Source organism: Schistocerca piceifrons, chromosome 9, assembly GCF_021461385.2.
Source record: "Schistocerca piceifrons isolate TAMUIC-IGC-003096 chromosome 9, iqSchPice1.1, whole genome shotgun sequence".
Lineage (NCBI taxonomy): Eukaryota > Metazoa > Arthropoda > Insecta > Orthoptera > Acrididae > Schistocerca > Schistocerca piceifrons.
This window is the reverse complement of record NC_060146.1, coordinates 102,290,784-102,312,962: the sequence shown is the minus strand read 5'-3', so window position 1 is coordinate 102,312,962 and position 22,179 is coordinate 102,290,784. Positions and strand designations below refer to the sequence as shown.

Sequence of the window (22,179 nt, the reverse complement as noted above, 5' to 3'; positions counted from 1 at the left end):
CATATTTCATACTCTCCAATAGATGAAAAGTGCTTGCAATCAAATGAAAAAACACCACCACAATGTTATTCATCTTCAACCACTTTTTTTTGGATTAATTACACATGGATTAATGAAATAGTAGTTTCCTGATTAAATATGAAATCCAGTTAGTTCTGCAACAATGTTGGTACAAGATACACAAACAAAATACTGCCTATAAACTTTCCAACATTAACCATCATACACAAAACAATACATTTACAACAGTCCATCAACATTACACACATTAGTGCATGTGGTTACTGGTATGCAAGACAGAATGGCCACACCTTACTGCAATTGACAACACACTGACAAGTGACCTTTTTTTGCATGAAAATGCACAGAACAACTGTGGCAGCTCCACTCCCACCAGAAAGTACTGTGTAAAGCACTTGCACATATTTTCAGTATGGTACACTCACCCCATTTTCAGAAGCTGTATTCAAGCGCACTAATTTAGCGTATGTATCAAAAATCTTTGGAAATCCAACTCTCACAAATTAGTTGGATACACTAAGATTTTATTCTTTCAGATTCACCTATTGCTCACATTACAATTCACAGTGTTACAAAGAGAACCACTTTTCCAGCATGACTGCAGAAAAAATGCATGCAAACTATCACATTTACATGCAAATTGCCTGTAAGATGCCCTAATGTACACGAGAAAACCTGGAAACATGAATGTAAGCACATTGGGATCGGTATCCTACTTTCAGAAATTACACCTGGATTCACTGCTCCACAGTCTCATGTTTCTTCCACGAGGCTATCACAAAAATGAAACGTTGGGGAGGGGGGGAAAAAAAGCTCTGCTTGGGACATAACAAATGTTATTCATTATAAAAGGCAGCCGTTTCCTTTGAGTGGTGATACACACGAAAAATATCGAAGCACATGTTCCAAGAGGCAAAAGAGCATGCATCGATCGCCATTAACAGGCAGCCAGTTACTAACAAGTCAGTAGTACACAAGGTTCATGCTCCCACATCAGAGTGGTTTAAATATGACATAGTGGTGCAGGCAGGTACACCCCCCATCCCCCCCTCCCTCAAGCTGCTGAGGAGAGAAACAGTATTTACTTTTTCTTGAGTGTGAAGAAGCTACGCCGTTTGGGCTCATCCTTGCGGTCACCAGAAGCAGGCAGCGTCTGGGAGCGTGATGGGCCGGCAGATGCATCACGTTCGCATTGCTGGGACAGGCGAGACACCCAAGTGTTCATCTCATCATCGTCACGTGCCTGGAAGAGGTATTCTGCTCCATTTGACAGCCTGTGTAGAAAAGGAGACAATGAGTAATACGTTGCAAAACAACAGTACAAATTTGTATTTATTTATTTTTAAAGAAGTTGAAGTGTGCATGTGTGCGCGCACGCGCGCCCACACACACCCACACACACACACACACACACACACACACACACACACACACACACACACACTCTTTCAACATACTGGGAATATGTTTAAAATTTTTTAAATGATACTAATGATAGAGAAATGCACCCCCATCTCCCTGCAGGTGAGCACGTGTGAAAAGATTGGTTTTACTATCCTAAAATGCTGATATTAGCAATTTTCACATTACTTGGGATGTCCCACAGAAATTTTTTAAGAATCTTTATGACTTTACTTTCAATAGCTAATGCTATGCTTTTGAACTACATAACAATTAACGTCCACTAGCATGTACTCTTCTACATAGTCAACATTGTATCTGCAACCACTCTTCCCTGCTTTGTGCTTTCCTATTCATTTCTTGATAATAAAACATTATATTACTTCCAAGGGACAATCTATTATTTTCTTTTGCACCCCCTTGCTTGCCTGACCAACAAATGTTCTTTCCATTATGAATGTTAAAGCTTATCGTGACTAAATAAATGATCAAAAAGTTTTGTTTTTGGACATCTTCATCACATTTCTGTTCTATCCAGCTGGTTCTCATTAACTTTATTCCAAGCAACATTTCCATCTAGTATAAGCACCATCTGTCAGTCATTGAAGAGAGAGAATCCACCTTTCACAAACATACAGAAGCACCTTGACAAATTGTTTTTCTATTCAATACAAACAACTCGTTTCACTAGTAGTTGTCTTCTTATACCTTGCTGCTGCAATCCTTTTTCTGGTTTCAATGCAACATTTGTTCATGCAGTGTATTTAATGTTCCTAAACAACAACATTATCAACTTTTGCCATTTTATTTCTTTAAATTTTGATGTTAGGTTTTCCTCTAATCTTTGATTTGCTTACTATCACAAATTCATTTCATTCTTTCTTCTTTCTTTTCTTTTCCTTTTTTCCTATTAATTTTAAGTTCAAAATATTTCTGTATTGTTGCAAATTTAGAATGTATACATCACCTGCAATTTTTTTGCAGTGAGAGAGAACTCACTTCATCTAAATTCCAGATGATTTTGTTTTTACAACTTTCATAGATTTTATAACAAAAATGTTAAACAAATATGATGACAATTGTCTTATCTGTTTCGAATTTAGGTTTCGTATTGCTCTCTATTAACACTATCCTTACACTTCAGTTTTGTATGTGTTTTATCCTTCAAAATTTGTGAACAATATATTTCAGGCAATGCAGTCAAATGTCTTTTCTAAATCAATAAAGAATACCTATGTACAATATTAGATTCTTGACACCTCGCAAGCAAGCTCTCAAGTGCTACAATGGTTTCTCTTGTTCCCATTTTTTGTCTAAAACCAAATTCATCTTCAAATTATATTCAATTTTCCATTTTACTCTGTTTGGTAATTATGGATGAGAGTATTTTTGCTGCATGTGAAATTAACGTTTTATAATTGTAGGTGTCTCTTGTATCCTGCCTTTTTTTTTATGAATGAGTAGTATCTTGTTTTCTACAAACCCATACAGAAGGTACCAACAATAATAAGAGCATTTTATAATCAGAGAAAGTTCATATAAATGTGTAATAATTGGTTCTATGTTAGTAGGAAAAGTCTAACCCATTCATGTCTTATCAGTTTACAAATAATTCCATGGTACAATAGCCTCGACAGAAAGGGGGGTGGGGGGGCAGGAGAGAGTAGGGAGGATGGGTATGTAGGTTTATATTTAGTAACCATTGTCTACTACAGAATATGAATAATAATAAATAATAATAATAATAATAATAATCAAAAATATGTTGCATCCCACAGTCAATTATTTACATACAGCAGGCACTGACAGGAAGAATTGCTACTCACTTCACCCTAAATATGTGCTTTCTTTTTGTGTAATCGGAGGCAACTTGGCAAGCACCTCCACGCAAATCAACTGGGCTTTCTCCCTTGAAGAAGGTGTCGGGTGATGTCTTGTACGTCTTCTGGTCCTTGTAGAACATTAGCAGGTTACCTCTGAGGACTGCATACACCTTGTCCCATGACCTACACACAAACAACAATATAAGCAAAATATCAGATTTAATAGTCAGTCATTTAACGCTTTCAGGCCCTCTGGCTACAATTTTACTGAATGTTCAATCTTTTCATCATGCACAAGTGCTGCCAACTGTTGGGCATCACTATCAAAACATCATCAGGTCAATACAGCAGTGCACAACACTTAGTGACCACCACAATACACAGGTGTGGTTGGTTCACTATATTCCACCGTATAATTAAACACTGTTATTGTTATTTTGCTTGCTACTTCTTGAATTAGCATATTACTATTTATTACAATAGAGAATATCTCATAATTAGTTATTTGAGTCCGTAAAATGTACAAAGTATGTGCTGAAAACAGGCATATATTTATGTATAAATCTTGCATCTAAAATTACTGAAAATCACCTAAGAGCCATTACCACATAAATAAATTTTTCCTTCCTATAAAAAAAAATCTGTTCCTGAAGAGTTAACCTGAGAACAGAAAGTGTCTGGGGACAATAGAATCTGGCAAACTCTCTTTCATAAGCATTGGGAGAGAATGCACACAAAAGTACCAGAACAATCATTAATTTATCTGTTATAATTTATTTATTTAACTTTCATCCATCCCTACCTTAACTCGCTTCCTGCATATGCACTTCAGACACTTCGTAAGAGTATTTACAGAGTAACAACTTCAGTCACTTCTCATCAAGTGACACCTTACAACAGACAAGACACACAAAACTGCATTTTCTTTTATCTCATAGAATAAGTTATCTGTTAAATTAATTGTGAACTGTGTTGCCTCCCACGCGATAGTTGCATTTTAGCATAAGATACTGGAATTGATGGTCGTGTGCATGAGGTGAGCTTGCTCTTGTGTATGAAGGGTGTTTGTTCTCTTTTACTGATGATGGTTGTGGCCGAAAGCTTTATGTAAGTGTCTTTTACTTGTGCCTGTCTGCAACAGAACTGTAGTTAAAAAATGCCACAAGAAATATTCACTGGAGAAAACTTTAAAATAATGGAAGACAGGATGGCTGTCCACGACTTTATCCCCAGAAAGCAAAATTCCCAGTAGTGTGACACAACTATACATAACTTTTCGGAACCGTGAGCTCTTTCATCGAAGGAGGAGGTCAATTTGGAGAAGGCTGGAAAGAAGGCACAAGCACTCTCATCCTCGAAACAGCTGCCTTCCTCTCAACAAGTGGTCCTTTTCAACCTTTCCTTTTTCCTCCCCATGTAAACAAATGTAAAAGTGAGACCTTCCTGGCTTTCAGAAATAATAGTTACTTCCTTGTGGAGAAAGGAAGGATAGATTTGGGAAAGTCACTCAGACCCCACCTCTAGTGAGGAAAGGAGTACACAAAGATGACAGGGAACACATCACAGAGAGGTCACAATTGGTGCATTAATTCTCTTTCCATTGATTAGCAATCGACTTCGCTTGGCTATCTCCTCACTGCATTTGCTGTCCTTTCTTCCCCATTTATAAATAACTTTTCTTCTTTGGCTACTGGTTTTCTGTATTTAGCTATCTGCTCCCATTTCACAGCAGTCTTATGTGTTTTCAGCCATCTTATAATTGACAACTATCTCTTTCGTTATTTTCTTAGCATTCTTACTACATCCCATTTGTTCATGTATAGAAACTCTTCACTTTGTCCTAACATTTTCTCATTAAGTGCACCAGTCAAAGTTCTCCCTCACTTTTTCAGGAATTTCATCACCATTCCATAACCCTGTACCTCAATATCGAGTGCTTACTATTGTACGAGGGGACTTCAAAAAGTAAGTTCCATATTATTATGACAGGTCAACTGTGGGTAATTTTTACTGAGTACTGTACTATGCTTCAAAGTGATTCAGATACATGACAATACTTTTGAACACAGTCACAAAGTCCCCATAACAGTCAGAACGTTCTGTCTCTCCTTCCGACTGTCGACGACAGAAATTGACTCCTCGATCGCACAGTCATTTGAAAAATGTCGTGTGAATGCCCTTATCATCGGAAAATCTGTAATGCCTGCAAAATCCGTTCCTCAATTGCCGAGGCACGTGTCAGTGGTCTATGTCGACAGTCTTTCTTACCGAACGGCACCGACCACATCTGTGCGCCCTCGGTCAAATTGTCGGTACCATTTCCTACAGCTGTAAACAACAATGAGTTTGGTCCAAATACCACCAGAATTTCACAATGAGTCCTATGTGCAATTTAGACATTTCACTCACAAGAACAATACTTTTCTGAGTACTTCAACTTTGTAATTAATTTTCAGTAGCCACGCCATTTCACCTCCCACACTGCGATGCACCTGTTATTTGGTACTGCAGCAGAGCTGCCTGCAGGAAACCCAGCACATTCACTCTCTTCCAACATTGTGCCATTCTTATTATGCAATGGTCTTAGCGTGGGGAAAATATGTGCAATTTCATCTTGATATGGCTTTGTACTACCTGTGACCTGCTCTTTCTGACACCTCCCTGTCCCTCTTTGCCTACCCTCATCCTGACCACAGGTGTGTACCTCCCATCCTTGTTGTATGAGTAGAACTAAAACTAATAATGTTTTCATCATGCATACGTGTCCTGCAAGCTGACTCATTCCACATCATTTCAATAAAAGCATCGTTCAAATTTTTAATCTTTTTTGTCATTATAACTCAAATACTATAAGATGTACATGGAATTTACCACACACATCAATCACAACACAACTCCCAGACTGCCTTCGACAATGGGGCTGCAGCAACTAAAATGTTACGACAGTCAACAACTGTGCAGTTTCGGGGATGACAGTAGTTAACCGTGAACTGCCATAGCAAGCCACTACTGCAAGCAGTTCCAGCAAACAGTGCTTTTTGTGTGTCAATATCATTGATTCAGGCTGCAATGTCAGCACCAGCTGACCTACGAGCTGCTGTGGCTTCTCTTGGCACGCATACTGTTTGTACAGGTTTTTCTTCTTTTAAATGGGTATTTGCTGTACCTGGAATTTTGCCTCATAAAGGTAAGCAATGGTCAGTCATTCCACCTCATTTTAATTTAAATGTACCATTTAATTTATTAAGTGCAGAGTAGACTGAAGATAATCCATTGTGCACCGAAATGCTCCAGAAATAATCAAACTGAGTGTCATGGGCCCTACCTGTTTGATGCTTTCTTTGTGGTATTTTCCCACTCGTGTTTCCTCACAAGGTTGCCCTCCATGTGATCCTCCTCTGCGCCTGGGCTGGGCCGCTCTGTAAAAATGGTCCACACGAGGTAATTAAAGACACTGGACAAGTGCTACAAAACTAACTGGATGCAAGCTTCCAAAAACACTGCTGCTGCAGCACCTCGTGAAACTAGCACAGAGCAGAAAGCTAATAACATTCTACTCACATCATAGTACAGTTGTAATTAGCTATCACAAGATACAAACACAATAAATAAATCTGATTTCAATCTTCTTGCTCTGAGGACTGGCTGGTGCATACCATATCTGTAAAAAAAGGACCAAACAAAGAGGCAGTGACGAAAACAAATCAGGACTACAATCAGTGTATTGAGTCTCCCTAACTAGGTGATAGAGCATCTTATTAACCTAATTCTTCATGATAGAGTTTTCTAAGTCACGTATCATTGATCTTTGATACTTAAAGAGTAGAGTACAGATGTGGTGACTGGATGTTTTCATTTGTTAAAAAATCTCTCTCCAAAGTAGCACTCAGATAGTCGATGTTTCAGGACCTATTTAGCATCATTTGCACATGATAGTGATGGAAAAAAATACCTAAAACCATGCACCAGTTCATCAAATGGAAACTTATTCAGGCATAACTAGACACAAGCCTACATCTATCTTCACGAGATTGTGCACACTTCCATACAGAAAAAAAACATCCTTCTTTCTAAAATAATACGTACTACAAAATGCCTCCTGCGGGGCATGTTGACTCAAGTTGTTTTTATTATTCAGTAGCAGCACAAGCAATGATAAATCTAGTGGGACACCTACATATGCTTTGCTTCTTTCATGAAGCAAGACCACAATATTTTCGACAAAACAAGGTAACATTCATTGCAAAGGGAAGAGATGCAGAAATTAACAAAGTACAAAAAGGATCTAAAAGAGGAGAAAGAGGAGAAAGAGCTCCATATTTAGACACGGTAATGTTCTCAAACATCTTTAACGAAGTTGAGAAATGTGCAACTCAGTAAGACAAACAGATACGAAATATATGTGCTGCATACTGTTAAGATACCCATGTAATTCACATGTAACAGGAAATTTGCAAGGATGTCATGCACATTGACAGTTTTACCCGACAATTCAGCAATGGCAGCACTGATTAATTCTGCATTCATCTGAATGAAGGATTTGGAAAGAGGAAGTAGAAAATTGGCCATGGTTTTTGCAAAGGAATTGTCTTAGTATTTTTGCCCTCACAGAATTTCCTTGGTGCAGTTTAATCCCGAAACTATCAACTAAGTACTATGGTATTTACAGAAAACCTTTTTCATGTAGAAAAATGGAAGAGGAAGAAGAAGAAGAAGAAGAAGAAGAAGAAGAAGGGGAGGGGAGGAGCAGCGTGAAGGACGTGAACTACAAGAAAAGAGGCAATCCCACAACTGCTTTCCACATCTACTTATTTGGGATACCTTGTGTGAAGAAAACATTCAACTTCATAACTACATACACTCAGTAGCCCATAAACAACAAACTGCTGCTCTGCTGCCAACTGTTACGAAATTTTCCTTCCTGTACGTAACATTAAAACTCTGCGCAATATTTCAAGTTCCACATTTTAATAATCATTGCACTTTGTGCTCTTCTTCACAAGTCAGTGCGATGCTGATTCCAGAACCATCTCGGCAATTTTATGTGAGTGATCACAGCACATACCTGAAGAGTGAAAAAATTACAAGTAGCACACAAAGATGTATGTAGCTCAGATACATCAAAAAGGAGATACACACGAGCCTGGAAAGGGTGGGAGGGAGCAAAAGTAACAATTTTATTACCTTTTGTTCCACAGTGGAATAATTACTGCAGAAACTACACAAAATACTGTGAGTTTTTGAGCAGCTCATACTTACACAGCAGCCACATTCTCCGGATGAATGATCCTTGTAGTACAAATGCTAGTAACAACACAACATTATCAAGACACTCACATAAGCTACAATGATAAACAAAACAAAAAGCTGGTGTACAAATGGGTACAACAATTGTATCAAATTCTACACTACTAGAGTTATGGCCAAATTAGCAGACATTTTACTTAAGCAGAAAAAAGGGAGAAAAGAAAAAATAGGGTTCAGAATAAATGCAGAGACAAATCTTTTACCTACCATCCTTCTAATCGTGGTGTGGTATTAATGAAGAATATGGAATATTTTCAAAATTTTTATTACGTTGCTCCTGAATGTAAATTAACAGTATCTTTATAGCTCTTATTCAGGGGATGGTGCACACCGATTCTCAGCACCAATGAATTATTTCACAGATTCCAGAAATAATATTTTTTAAACTATGGAATTATATTGTAAACCACAGAGTGCCAGTGATTTCAAGCAGTGTTTTCTTCAACATTGGTCTTTAATGCACACGCCTACAAAGGATTGCGCGCGCGCGCGGGTGGGGCGGGGGGGGGAGAGATCAATATTATTTAGAAGGAATCAAAAATATAACCACGCTTCTGATGGCATCCTGTGGCCATTTTTCTATAAAGGCTGTGACAGGCAAAAGATTGAGATGGGAGAAAGTTGAACAGACTGGGGAGAAGTAGGGGACATGATGACAGGGGGAACAGTAATAAAAAGTAATGGGTGGGCGAGGCAGGAGGAAGTCAGCAACAACATCATGCAAAAGGGGTGGGAAGAGTCTTTAGGTGATTGAACAAATCACTGTTTTACTAATTTAAAACGAAATTAACTCTCTTTCGCTTATGTACACATTGTTTCACTGTATTCAGGGTGAGTCAGAAAGGACTTTACAACTTTGGAATGATACAGTAATTTATTGAGAGATCTTACAGCATCGGTAGATGTGACATTTTGTATCAAACAACCTCAAGTTTGATTCACGTAGTGCAGTATCCCATTCCGCAACGAGGAGCACCCAGCATAGTACAACATTAAAATGGCTACCTCCACTAGTGTGGAGCGTGCTCACTGTGCATTTTGGTTTCATGAAATAAACTCTGGCGAATCAAAAGCAGGGCTGTTTGCTACAAAGTGACAACTACCGATTCTGTAATTTATCTCAGTAAATTTCTATAGCATTCCAAAGTTGTCAAGTCCTGTTTGACTCTTCCTGTATAACATTCTCACTGAATAGACTTATTTCACTATGTCACACAAACCTCACCATTGGGTGTTCATGTTGCTTACATAATAATTTCAACACTCACAAATAAGAGCTATAAAGTCCTCAGAATAGGTCACGAATGGGCTTCGATAAAGGCCAGACGAGTGACGAATCCCAGCCTCATCGAATACAATTTGTGTACTTTACCACGGCGTCTCCTCATTCGGTATTCCAACCTACACCAAAGACCTTACCAGCTGCAGCGCGCTCCAATGTGCCCTCGTCGTCACTGTGTGCGCCGGACGTGCCAGCCTTCGGAGACCTGCGCCACGAGCGCAGGCTGCGGAAAGGTGACTTGGAACGCGAGCGGTCTTTCTTCCTGTCCAGGCTGGCTGTGGCGCCCGGGCCGGCCGGCGTCACCGGCGGCGATGTGACGGCCACCGGCTCCTTTGTCGGACGGGGCCGAGGGGTAGCTGTGAGCGGGTCAGGGATCGGGTCAGGGACAACTTACGGGAGCACAAACATGAATGTGTCAGCCAATTGCACATCTGAACTGTCAGCAGAATCGGTTGCGAGATTACGGTGCCGTCGCAGATGTGAGAGAGCTCTCGTGCAGTTTGCGAAGACGAAAGTGATTATAACTTTGTAGGACAATTTTCATACCCAGGACACTCTTCCTTTCCTCTTTTCTTCAATGCCTATCTTAATTTAATACACATAAATATATTAAAGAAGAATGTTGAAAGTACGTTGGGTATATGGGCAACCAATGAAGAAGTACTAAGTCAAATTTAGAAGAACAGACTAAGAAAGGACAGGTTAATAAGTCACGTCCAGAGTCATCACGGAGTTGCCAGTTTAGTAATGTGAGGGGTAGAAAGTGGGAAGGGAGGCCAAGACACAACTGTACTAAGCAGTTTATGTTGGATTTAGGCTACAGTGCTTCAGCAGAGGTGGAATGATTGCACTGATTAGTCCAACCAACCTTTGAACAGAGGATCAAAAGGACAACTTAAAAAACTCTCAAGCACAAAACAAACTCACTACAAGAATAATTGCCATTGACATTGAAATGCAATGACTTGTTTATTGTGTGTTGTGGTATCATATTTTGACAAAATTCTGGGTGTTCACAAAGAACATTCTTCTGTCATAGAAAAGTAATTATAACAATCTGCAATGTCTGTTTTTGAAATCCACACAAACCCTTTTTCAATTCTCTGGGAGTTCTAATTATTCTGTTCTTGCACATTTACCATCTCGTGAGGTTTGCTATAAGTAGTGTGGACTCATTCAACAGGAATTCACTCAACGAACACTTGATAGAAAAAAAAATTTTCATTTGGATAAAACTCTCTCAACAATTGCAAAGAAAAGTATGTTGCATTCTGTAAACTATCCTCAAGTGGATTACCAAGAAACTGAATGAATATGAATCATCAGAAGTCCAGGTTTTCAACCGTAGCTAAGAGGAATTATGTGAAATACATTTGTGTTGACCTGCTGCACACCAAATAGATATTACTCAGGTGGCCACACGGCACCCAACACAAAACAAATTAAGAATAAAGAAATAATCGTCTTTCTAATGCAGCTACTGTTAAGCAATGAAAAGCTTCTGTTAATGTCGAATACAATTTCCCTTTTATTATATGTGATAAGGTACTGAGGAAAAAGAAAGTTCTCGATGTCCCAACTCATTATTTACGTAAAATGTTGCACAAAGCTAAAAATCAGATGCCTGAAAGGCAACCACAAGGGATGTTCACACAGGAACACTGTTCCTGTTTCTGACTCTCTGGTACACAATTTCTGTATGAAAACACGCAACAGACATACGCAACAGAATGAAGGTTCTAGCCGATGCGACTTCCTAATGTACATCACTCACCGCCCATGCCCATTGCTAACTGAGCAATCCTCCGTCCTTCATGTTCTCACATAAGGCATTGGCATTTAGTTGGCAAATATGACTTATTTTCAGAACCCTTTATCAGTTATCAAAAGCAACATTCACGTGATACTCAGTACGCCCTTTTCTTGCATAATATACTGTGAACTGTGGGTGAAGGGCAACACACGTTCCAAACTCCTAGATTTCCTGAAAGTGATTGTTACAATGACATTCTGAAGACTGTTAACAAAGGTCCAAGAATACGGACTAGACACTCAGATTAGCAAGTGCTTTAAAGGCTTCTTAAGTAATAGAACTCTGTACACTGTTCTTGGTGGCAAGTATCATCAGAACAAATATATCACCAGGAATGTCACAGTAAAATGTAATAAGACTGCTCCTTTTCTCTATAGATACGAATGATCTGTCAGACACAGTAACACTTTGTCAATGTTTGCTGGAGACACTACAGTATCAGGGAAAGTGTCACAGTTAATGTGATGGCAGAGTTAATGTGATGGCAGGAGGATACAGAATGAACTGGACAGATACTCTATTTGGTGCGATGAATGACAACTTACTCCAAATGTGACAAAATGTAAGGTACTACATATGAATAGGAATACAGTATTAGTGGTGTGCAACTTGACACCATCACATAGACTAAATATCTAGGCATAATGTTGCAAAGTGAGACGAAATTTGATCAGCACGTACGTTCAGCTGTAGGAAAAGCTAAAGGTCAACTTTGGGTTATTGGGACATTTCTAGGATAATGTGTAGTTCATTTATAAAGAATGATCACATACACAACACAACGGAATACAAGTACAACTCATTCTGGAGTACTCCCCAAGTGTTTGGAATGCCCACCAGGTCAGATTAAAAGAAGATATTGAAGCAATTTAAAGGCCTGCTGCTATATTTGTTATCAATAGGTTCGATCAATGTGTGTTATGGAAATTCTCTGTGAACTCAAATGAGAGCTCCTGGAGGGAGGAAGACATTCTTCCCACAAAACACTACTGAGAAAGTTTAGAGAATCATCATTTGAGACAGGTTGCAGAACAATTCTACTGCCATCAACACACACACACACACACACACACACACACACACACACACACACACACACACACACACACACACACGCGCACGCACGCACGCATGCACTCACTCACGTGACATGAACAAATTACATGAATGGGAAGGAAATCTATAGATATAATGTGCAGGTACAAACAATGACTATAGTTTTAAAACAAATTGGATGATTTATTCAAGAGAAAGACCTTTACAGATTGAGCAAGTCAATACTGCATTCTGCATTGGTCCACCTCTGGCCCTAATGCCATCAGTTATCCACATTGGCATTGATTTGATAGTTCTTGTAAGTCCTCCTGACAGGTATCGTACAAAATTGTCCAATTGGCACGTTAGATGCTCAAAATCCCTAGCTGGTTGGGGGGCTCTGTCCATAATACTCAGAACATTCTGAATTTGGGAGAGATCCAGAGAACTTGCTAGCCAATGTACAGTTTGGCAAGCACAAAGACGAGCAGTAGAAACCCTCACCACCTGTGGGTGGGCATTATCTTGCCGAAATGGAAGCCCACGATCGCTTACCGTGAAAGGCAACAAAACAGAGTAGAATTTTGTCGACATACTACTGCAGATGACAACCAAAGGGGTACTGCTATGAAATGAAACGGCACCCCCGGCCACACTCCCGGCTGTCAGGCTGTACAGCAGGGGACAGTCAGGTTAATATCCCACCACTCTCTCAGGTGTTTCCAGACAGGTCTCTGCCCATCATCGAGGCTCACTTCAAAAAGCGAAAGTCACCGCTGGAGACAGTCGCACTGCAGTCAAACGGGATTTCACACCGAAGGCGTATCTGGAGATGGCCCGGACAGCGGTGCGTTACTAACCCTACTGTCACCGACCATACGGCCCAACAGCTGTGGCCAACAGTCTGGGGTGGCATTTCTTTTACGTACCAGAATGCCTTTAGTTTCGATCAGTGGCACCCTTACGGCATGATACTTCGACGACGTTCTACAACCCATTTTGTTGCCCGTTACAGAAAGCCATCCCAGGCTCACATTTCGGCAAAATAATGCCTGTCTGCACACAAAGAGTGTTTCTGCTGCTCGTATTTGTGCCTGCCAAACACTACCTCACCCAACAAGGTCGTCCGATAACTCCCAAACTGAGAATGTTCTGAGCAGTAGAGACAGGTCCCTCCAACCAGCTCGGGATTTTGATGATCTAATTTGCCCGTCAGGCAGAAATTGGCACCGTATCCCTCAGGAGGATATCTGACAACTAAATCAGTGCCAAGATGAATAGCTGCTTCCATTAGGACCAGAGTGTACCAACTAGGTATTGATATGCTCAATTTGTGAAGCTCTTTTTCTCGCGTAAATCATCCAATTTTTCAGAAATTTTAACCATTTGTCTGTCTGTTTGTGCTTGCGGTCAACAAGGCCTTTGTTGGAGGAGGGAGAGGACACACACACACACACACACACACACACACACACACACACACACACACACAACATTCAAGGACGAGATGGGGAGAGGGTAGGTCAGCTAGGCAGTCAGGAGGTTAGACCGGGGAGCGGGCGAGAGAGAGAGAGAGAGAGAGAGAGAGAGAGAGAGAGAGAGAGAGAGAGAGAGAAGGGGGGATTGTTGTTGGAGGGGGGGGGGGGGGGGTGGAAAACAAGAGAAGTAAAAAAAGACTGCTTGTATAGTAGTGGAATAGATGGCTGTGTAGTGCTGGAATGGGAAGGGGCTACACGGGTAACGATAATGACTAAGAGGTAAAAGCCAGCAGTGTTGTGGCAACGTAGGATATATTGCAGGGGAGTTCCCACCCGTGCAAGTCAGAAAAGCTGATGTTGGTGGGAAGGATCCAGATGGCACAGGCTGTGAAGAAGTCATCAAAATGAAGAATGTTGTGTTGGGCGCAGCAACTGGTGTTTCAGCTGTCCCTCGGCCACAGTTTGTCGGTACCCGTTCGTGCAGACAGACAGCTTTTTGGCTGTCGTGCCCACATAGAATGTGGCACAATAGTCGCAGTTTAGCTTGTAGATCACGTGACTGGTTTCACAGGTAGCCTTGCCTTTGGTGCACTGGAGGGAGGATGTATGGGACAGGTCTTGCATATAGGTATATTACAGGGATATGCGTTCGTCACTACAAGTGCAATGGCCGTGGGTGGATAAGGTGTACGGAAGGGATCTCTCGGTATGGAATGGGTGTCAGATGTCGAAGTGAAGGTATTGCTGGTGATTGATAGGTTTGATATGGATGGAGATACTGATGTAGCTATTTTTCAGGTGGAGGTCAACATTGAGGAAGATGGCTTGTTGGGTTGAGTAGGACAAGGTGAAGCAAATGGGGGAGAATGTCTTGAGGTTCTGGAGGAATGTGGATAGGGTTTCCTCACCCTCAATCCAGATCACGAAAAGGTCATAAGTGAATCTGAACTAGGTGAGAGGTTTGGGATTTTGGATGTTTGGGGAGGATTTCTCTAGACTGACCATGAAGAGCTTGGCATAGAGGGAAGCCAAGCAGATGCCCATATCCATATCCTGGGTTGGTTTGTAGATAATGCCTTCAAAGGAGAAGTAATTGTGAGAAGATATAGTTGGTCAAGGTGACTAGGAAGAAATTATAGATTAGAATCCGTTGGGTGCCGGGAAAGGTGATGGTCGATAGCGGTAAGGCCCTGGATGTTAGTTTAGTTAGATGTTGGTTTAATGGGAGGTCGTATCAATAGTGACAAGCGGGACACCATGCGGTAAAGGAATGGGAACTGTGGAGAGACTGGAGTAAATGGCTGGTATCTTCTATATAGAAGGGTAGGCTGTGTGTAACTGGTTGAACGTATTGGTCTATGAAAGTGGAGATTCTCTCACTCGGGGTACAGTAACCAGCCACACTGGGGCGTGCTGAATGGTTGGATTTATGGGCTTCGGGAAGCATGTAGAAGATAGAGATGCAGGGAACAGTAGAGATGCAGGGAACAGTAGAGATGAGGAGAGGTGTGGACTCTAGGGAGAGGTTCTTGGATGGGCCCCAGGATCTGAGGAGAGACTGGAGATCCTGCCGAATCTGGAATGGGTTAGCTGTGGCAGGGTTTGCAGGTGGATGAATCTGACATCTGGCAGAGTCTTCCTGCCTGGTAATCCTTGTGGTTCAAAACAACAGTGGTGGAGTGTTTGTCAGAAGGTAAGATTACAGGGTGAGATCAGTTTTTAGATGGTGGATTATGGTTCTTTCTGCAAATGTAAGGTTAGTTTGCATGTTGAGAGATTTGGGGACTGATAGTGAGGCAAGGTTCAAGGTTAAGATATTCTGGAAAGTCAACAGGGGTGACTTGGGGGCAGTGAAGGTGGATCACTGTTGGGCAGAGGAGCAAACTGAGTCTGGCAAGGTACAATCAGCAACACCTCCACTTTGACAGCTGGCACCCCTTCCATTCCAAGAAATCCCTTCCATACAGCATAGCCACCCGTGGCTGTTGCATCTGTAGTGACAAGCAGTCCCTCTAGAAATATACTGAGGGTCTTACTGAGCTCTTCACAGATCGTAATTACCGTCCCAATCTTGTACAAAAATAGATCGCCCGTGCCGTATCTCTCCAGTCACGCACCACCTCCCAAAGTTCCACCCAACTGAATAACATTCTCCGCTAGGGCTTCAACTACCTCTCGCCGTGCCCTGAAATGAGGAATGTACTACCCACTATCCTTCCCACCCCTCCCACAATGGTATTCAATTGTCCACATTACCTACACAATACCATCATCCATGAATACACAATCCCTGCTCCCAACCCCTCGCCTCGTAGCTTATATCCCTGTAATAGACATAGATGCAACATCTGTCCCATATATAGTCCCACATCCACCTACTCCAGTGCAATCACAAGCATCGCCTACCCCATCAAAGGCAGGACTACCTGTGAAATGAGTCATGTGATCTACAAGTTAAGCTGCAACTACTGTGCTGCATTTTATGTGGGCATGACAACCAAAAAGCTGTCTGCACGAATGACTACCAACAAATTGTGGCCAAGAAACCACTGAACCACCCTGTTACTGAGCACACCACTCAATACAACGTTCTTCATTTCAACAACTGCTTCACAGCCTTTACCATCTGGGTCCTTCATACCAACACCAGCTTTTCCGAACTGTGCAGATAGGAATTCTCCCTGCAGTATATCCTATGTTCCCTTAACCCTCCTGGCCTCAGCAGCAAGATGGTCACCTGAGTGTACGTGCACGCACGTGTTCGTGTTGTCTATTTCCAGCGAAGGCCTTGTTGACCGAAAGCTCACTTCTTGACGTCCTTCCATTGTGCCTTTCTGCGACTCAGCATCTCTGCTACATGGTGAGTGGCAACTATCCGTTTCATAATACTGTTACATTCCATCCTGGATTTTCCATTACTGATCATATAGTCCATATCCATGGCCCTCATGACCACTACTTAGTGGATTCCAATCACATCAACATCATTCCAAGTACTTCAGAATTAGAAATAGTTATAATTTAGGGAGATTTTTGTGCAGGTTAATGTTATGTGCCCGACAACTTCAAGCAAGTTTAACAGGACAGTGAGGGCACACATCAGAGATACATATTGAAGAACAGAGGAAAACAAGTTTTTGCCTGAGTATTAAAAAGGACACAGTTTGAAGTTTTCTTCCTTTTATTATTAAACTAACTGCAGAAACTTGTAAAACTGGTAAATGGTGATTCCATGTTACTGGAAGTAACTATATGGCAACTACAAGTGAACATAATAAATTACACTAATACTAAGTCGTTATTAACTGCAGCACGCAACTTCTTCACTCTCCTGACAGAGATGTGTAAATTGGCCAAGACACAAGAATAAAAATGCAGACACTCACACACATGCACGAAACCCTTGCCTGATTGCATTGGAACAGTGCCAGAGCTCATCACTTCCAAACTAGATAAAAACCAAGAATGGTTGGGTTGTCAACTGCCATTTACGTGCAAAATCATGTTATATGCCAGCAGCTGGACAACTTTCATTACTGAACTGGCACTGATCTCAGCATAATCAATGAAGAGGGAACACTACAAAAATTTAGCAGTTGCACACAAAATACAAGAAAAGACAACCATCCAAAAGCAAGCGAAAGCATAAAATAGGAGTTCATTCCTACAGTGCACATGCAACAATTGTTGGGAACATTTACAGCATTAGCCTGATATCACTATACTGGTGAAAGCATTACATACAGGAATTATTCTGCAAATGTTCCCAAGATATGATTGCTACTTACCTGTAAAGATGGCGCCTTCCTCCAATTGAAAGATGCATGCCTTTCAAAATTAGAATTCCATGCTATTCACAATGCAATGTGGCATTCTCTCTAAGGCTACTTGTTCCTTATAAACAAGGGCATGAAAAATACAGAATTTTCAGAAAATGGGCAAGTGTAACATAGTTGTCACAATGAATGACAGCTAATAATATGTTAAGACCACTATCTCACACAAGCAATATTTTACCATCTTTAGGCTTGGAAATCAAAAGCTAACATTAATATTAACAAGAATTTAAATGATTACCCGTCAATACATGCTTGTCATTGAGTGTGACACTTTTGAAGTAGTGATTCAGCTTTTAATGTGATCTATAAGAAGGACTGCTACTACTGTAGACATTGTCTTATTTGTTTTACCGGCCTCTCTTCTGCAAACACAGTTTTATAAATAATATGGGAGTCAGTATTTTATGACTGAAATAAAGGACTATTTGGGCTTTTATTTAAAACTGTTTCAATGCTCACTGAAATAATTTTTATTATGCTACCAAATGATTTTTTTGTGATCATAGACAGTTCTCATGTTTAAAACTACTTTCATTGCCCAATTCCCCCCCACCCCCAACCCTTTCTTCTATATTATTTCTATGCATCCTTGGCGCCCCTCAACCAACACACAGGTTTATTGTAAAAGCTAAATTGTGAATAATGAAAGTAATTTTAAACAGGGGACCTGTTTATGATCTTGCTAAGCCCATTTGTAGGCAAACCACAATTGTTACAACGACCACTGAAGGTACTTAAAATAAAAGATGCCTATTCCAAAGAAGTCTATTACATGAAAAAAAATGATGGAATAGCTCCTATAGTGCTTGTTCCTGATGTGTTCAGCTGCACAACTTTCCCACCCACCACTTTTTTTGTACAGGTGTCACATATTTACCTTTCAACTGTGTATAAATTTCAGAGTGAGTAAAGAATAGACTGATCAAATAAAACGCAATTTATAGTACCACCCAACTGTCCACAAGGATGCACGGCCACTGGCAAACTGTGGCCGAGAGCAAAGTCCACTACCCTCTGGCACACCACGCAGCTGAACATAATGTGCTCTATTTCAATGGCTGCTTCACTAACCGATCCATTTGGATCCTCCCCTCCACTGCCAGCTTTTTTGAACTGCACAGATGGGAGTTATCTTTACAATACATTCTCCACTCTCAAAATTATCCCGGCCTCAAACTGCGGTAACATACTGTCCCCTCACTGTCCACGTAACAGTCTCCACCCTCTCTGCACCATCACCCCCTTCCTATTATCATCTCCCACCTTCCATTTGCCACCCTCTGCCAACTCATCCACCCACATTTCCCCAGTCTTCTCCTTTCTCATTCCGTTGTCACGACCTCCCTGCTCCACAGCCTCCTAACACTACACCTGTTGGCAGTCTAGTCCCTGCACGTTCTGCCAGACAACAGAGCACTTCTCTCCCCTCACTCTTACACTGCTATCCCTTTTCCTTCCCCGTCCTCTCCCTTCCATTCCATGTGACAGCTGCACTCTGGTCAACACTGCCAGAGATGATGATACAAGAGGTGTTTGAAAAGTCCGTGCAAAAATAAGAACTACTTACATGTTTGGGGTAAACCTTTTTTATTTTTCAACTGTCTCCTTTTAGACTTACACACTTTGTCCAACACTGTTCTAATTTGTTGATCCCTTCCGAATAATAGGAATTGTCCAAGTCTGTAAAATAGCTATTAGTTGTTGCAATTACCTCCTCGTTTGAATAAAATCTTTGTCCCGCCAGCCATTTCTTCAACTTGGGGAACAAATAGTAGTCTGAGGGAACCAAGTCTGGAGAATAGGGGACATGTGAAATGAGTTGGAATACTATTTCCATTAATTTTGCGACCACAACTGCTGAGGAGTGTGCTGGTGCAATGTCATGATAGAAAAGGACTTTTTTGCAGTCCCAATTGCCAGCAGTTTTCTTCCAGCTCGGTTTTCAAAAGGTCCAATAACAGTAAATAATATGCACCTGTAATAGTTTTACCCTTTTTCAGATAGTCAATGAGGATTATCCCTTTTGAATCCCAAAAGACAGTCGCCATAACCTTTCCTGCTGAAGGAATGGTCTTCGCCTTTTTGGTGCAGATTCTCCCTTGGTAAACCATTGTTTAGATTGTTGTTTGGTCTCAGGATTATAGTAATGTATCCATGTTTCATCCACAGTGACAAAACGGATTCTTCCTGAACAGCTGCAAACCATCCTTGCAACATTTCACACAATTCCATTTTTGGTCAAGCAGGGCAATCGCGGAACCCATCTTGTGGATAGCTTTCTCATGTCCAAATGTTTATGCAAAATATTATGTACCTGTTCATTCGAGGTGCTCACAGCACTAGCAATCTCGCACACCTTAACTCTTCTGTCATCCACCACCATATCATGGATTTTATCAATGATTTCTGGAGTCGTAACCTCCACAGTGTGTCCAGAACGTTCAGCATCACTTGTGCCCATATGGCCACTCCGAAAATTTTGAAACCACTTATAAACTGATCTAATCGAAGGTGCAGAGTCACCATTATGTTTATCAAGCTTCTCTTTAGTCTCCTCAAGCATTTCGCCTTTCATAAAGTAATGTTTAATCATCACAAGAAATTCTTTTTCGTCCATTGTTGACAATGACTTTACTTCCTTGATTCATACGAATGCCAAACACAAAGAAATAGACGAATATGGCTGAAACTTGGTGTGCATTCTTTCCAAAGATGCTACTAACTAAACATGACCTCAATACGCACAGGTGGTGCCATCTCTTGGACTTTGCATGGACTTTTCAAACGCCCCTCGTAATGTAAGCGTGAGGTGTGCTTTCTTGTGTGAATGAATGTGTGTGTGCGCACGCTTTTTCTCTCCTTTTCTGACGAAGGCTGTGGACAAAAGTTTGTGTGCAAGTATCTTTTAACTGTGCCTGTCTGCAACTTAATGTACCATCTTGTTAAAAAGCCCTAAAATATATTTCAGTACATGTACAAAAAAACAGGAGTTACTGAAATCATATTTTGTGTGAGAAAATTTTCAGTTAATGATTTCAAAATGTTTCATCAACATGTCCATCACTGCATACAGCTTACAGGATGACGCTTCCACATTAAGTGCATCCAACAGTATCCAATATCCTCAGAAATGAATCTTGACTAGTCTAGAAACATTATACATTTTTGACAAATGTAGTGATGTTCAAGCAATTAAGTGATCCGCTTCTACTGTAACAGTGTGACACTTTACGTTTTGACGGATGTATTTTTGTCAGCAGCATTTTCTTACGGTTATAGAGTGGAAGGAATGAACAAGCAATGAATTTAACCAATTAACAAAGTAAATAAAGTCCAGATTAGACAGCTAAAAGGTTAACCGGTCACAAATTACATCGACACACAACGACAGACATACATGGTAGCAACTATGGGAATGCGATGTCAGGAAGTGCACACATTTAGTACTGGCAGTACCAGATACTTTCTATTTCATTGACATGGACCACTGTTTCAATATCCCACTTATTTAAATTTTTCTCAAAACAGCGTTAGTTTTAAATTGGAGAGATCAGTTTCTGGTTGCATTACTCTGGCCTAAAATGCATCACTGACGAACATCGTAACTACAATAGTGTCAAAGATTACTAACATTAAAGCTTCTGTTGTGTACTGTAAACACTTTAATGAGTAACCTTACAGCGTTAGGCTCTTGCACTACCTGACTAGAACTACCTCTAGGTAACACTTCCTAGTGCTTCCACATATCAAACCATTTCTGATTATGTAGCTTTAAAGCCTGTATCAACTTATAATAACTGAACATTTTTTACAAACAACATAGGATTCATGAAACATCCGAGATGTGCAAGCTCCTCTTACGTATCAGAGTAGCCTGGTTCTGCTTTACAGTTTTAATTAAGTCTTGAAACCTACATGTCAGATACTGTCTACTAGTCTTAATCACAAATCTTCAAGCAAAATATTAACGTATGTTGCAGGTTATGTAGTAGTCGTTCTGCCACACTTCTGTAACAATAACATTAAACCCAATTCTTTTGCCATCACAAGTCTGTGAGTGCAAGTGAGCAGTATGCCATCACTGGCATAAGACATCACCTTGTGACATAAATCGCTATACTGCTCCTGCCGATCCGCCACACACTTTTAGCTTAGTTTGTTCCTCTTTCCATGGTTACCA

At 40.7% G+C, this 22,179-nt stretch overlaps 1 protein-coding gene across 5 annotated transcripts in view; it reads right to left on the bottom strand.

The window, feature by feature from the left end:
• Positions 1-22,179, bottom strand: part of LOC124717362 (spectrin beta chain) — a 496,390-nt gene that overhangs the window by 11,102 nt on the left and 463,109 nt on the right. For 3 of the 5 annotated variants that reach the window (XM_047244195.1, XM_047244196.1, XM_047244199.1), the window contains 4 exons: positions 9,972-10,190; positions 6,571-6,664; positions 3,249-3,428; positions 1,107-1,295 (listed from right to left, as the gene is read on the bottom strand). In XM_047244195.1, coding sequence (XP_047100151.1) covers positions 1,107-1,295; positions 3,249-3,428; positions 6,571-6,664; positions 9,972-10,190 — 682 coding nt within the window. The remainder of the gene's footprint in view (positions 1-1,106; positions 1,296-3,248; positions 3,429-6,570; positions 6,665-9,971; positions 10,191-22,179) is intronic. The other 2 variants (XM_047244197.1, XM_047244198.1) reach the window with 1 other exon arrangement.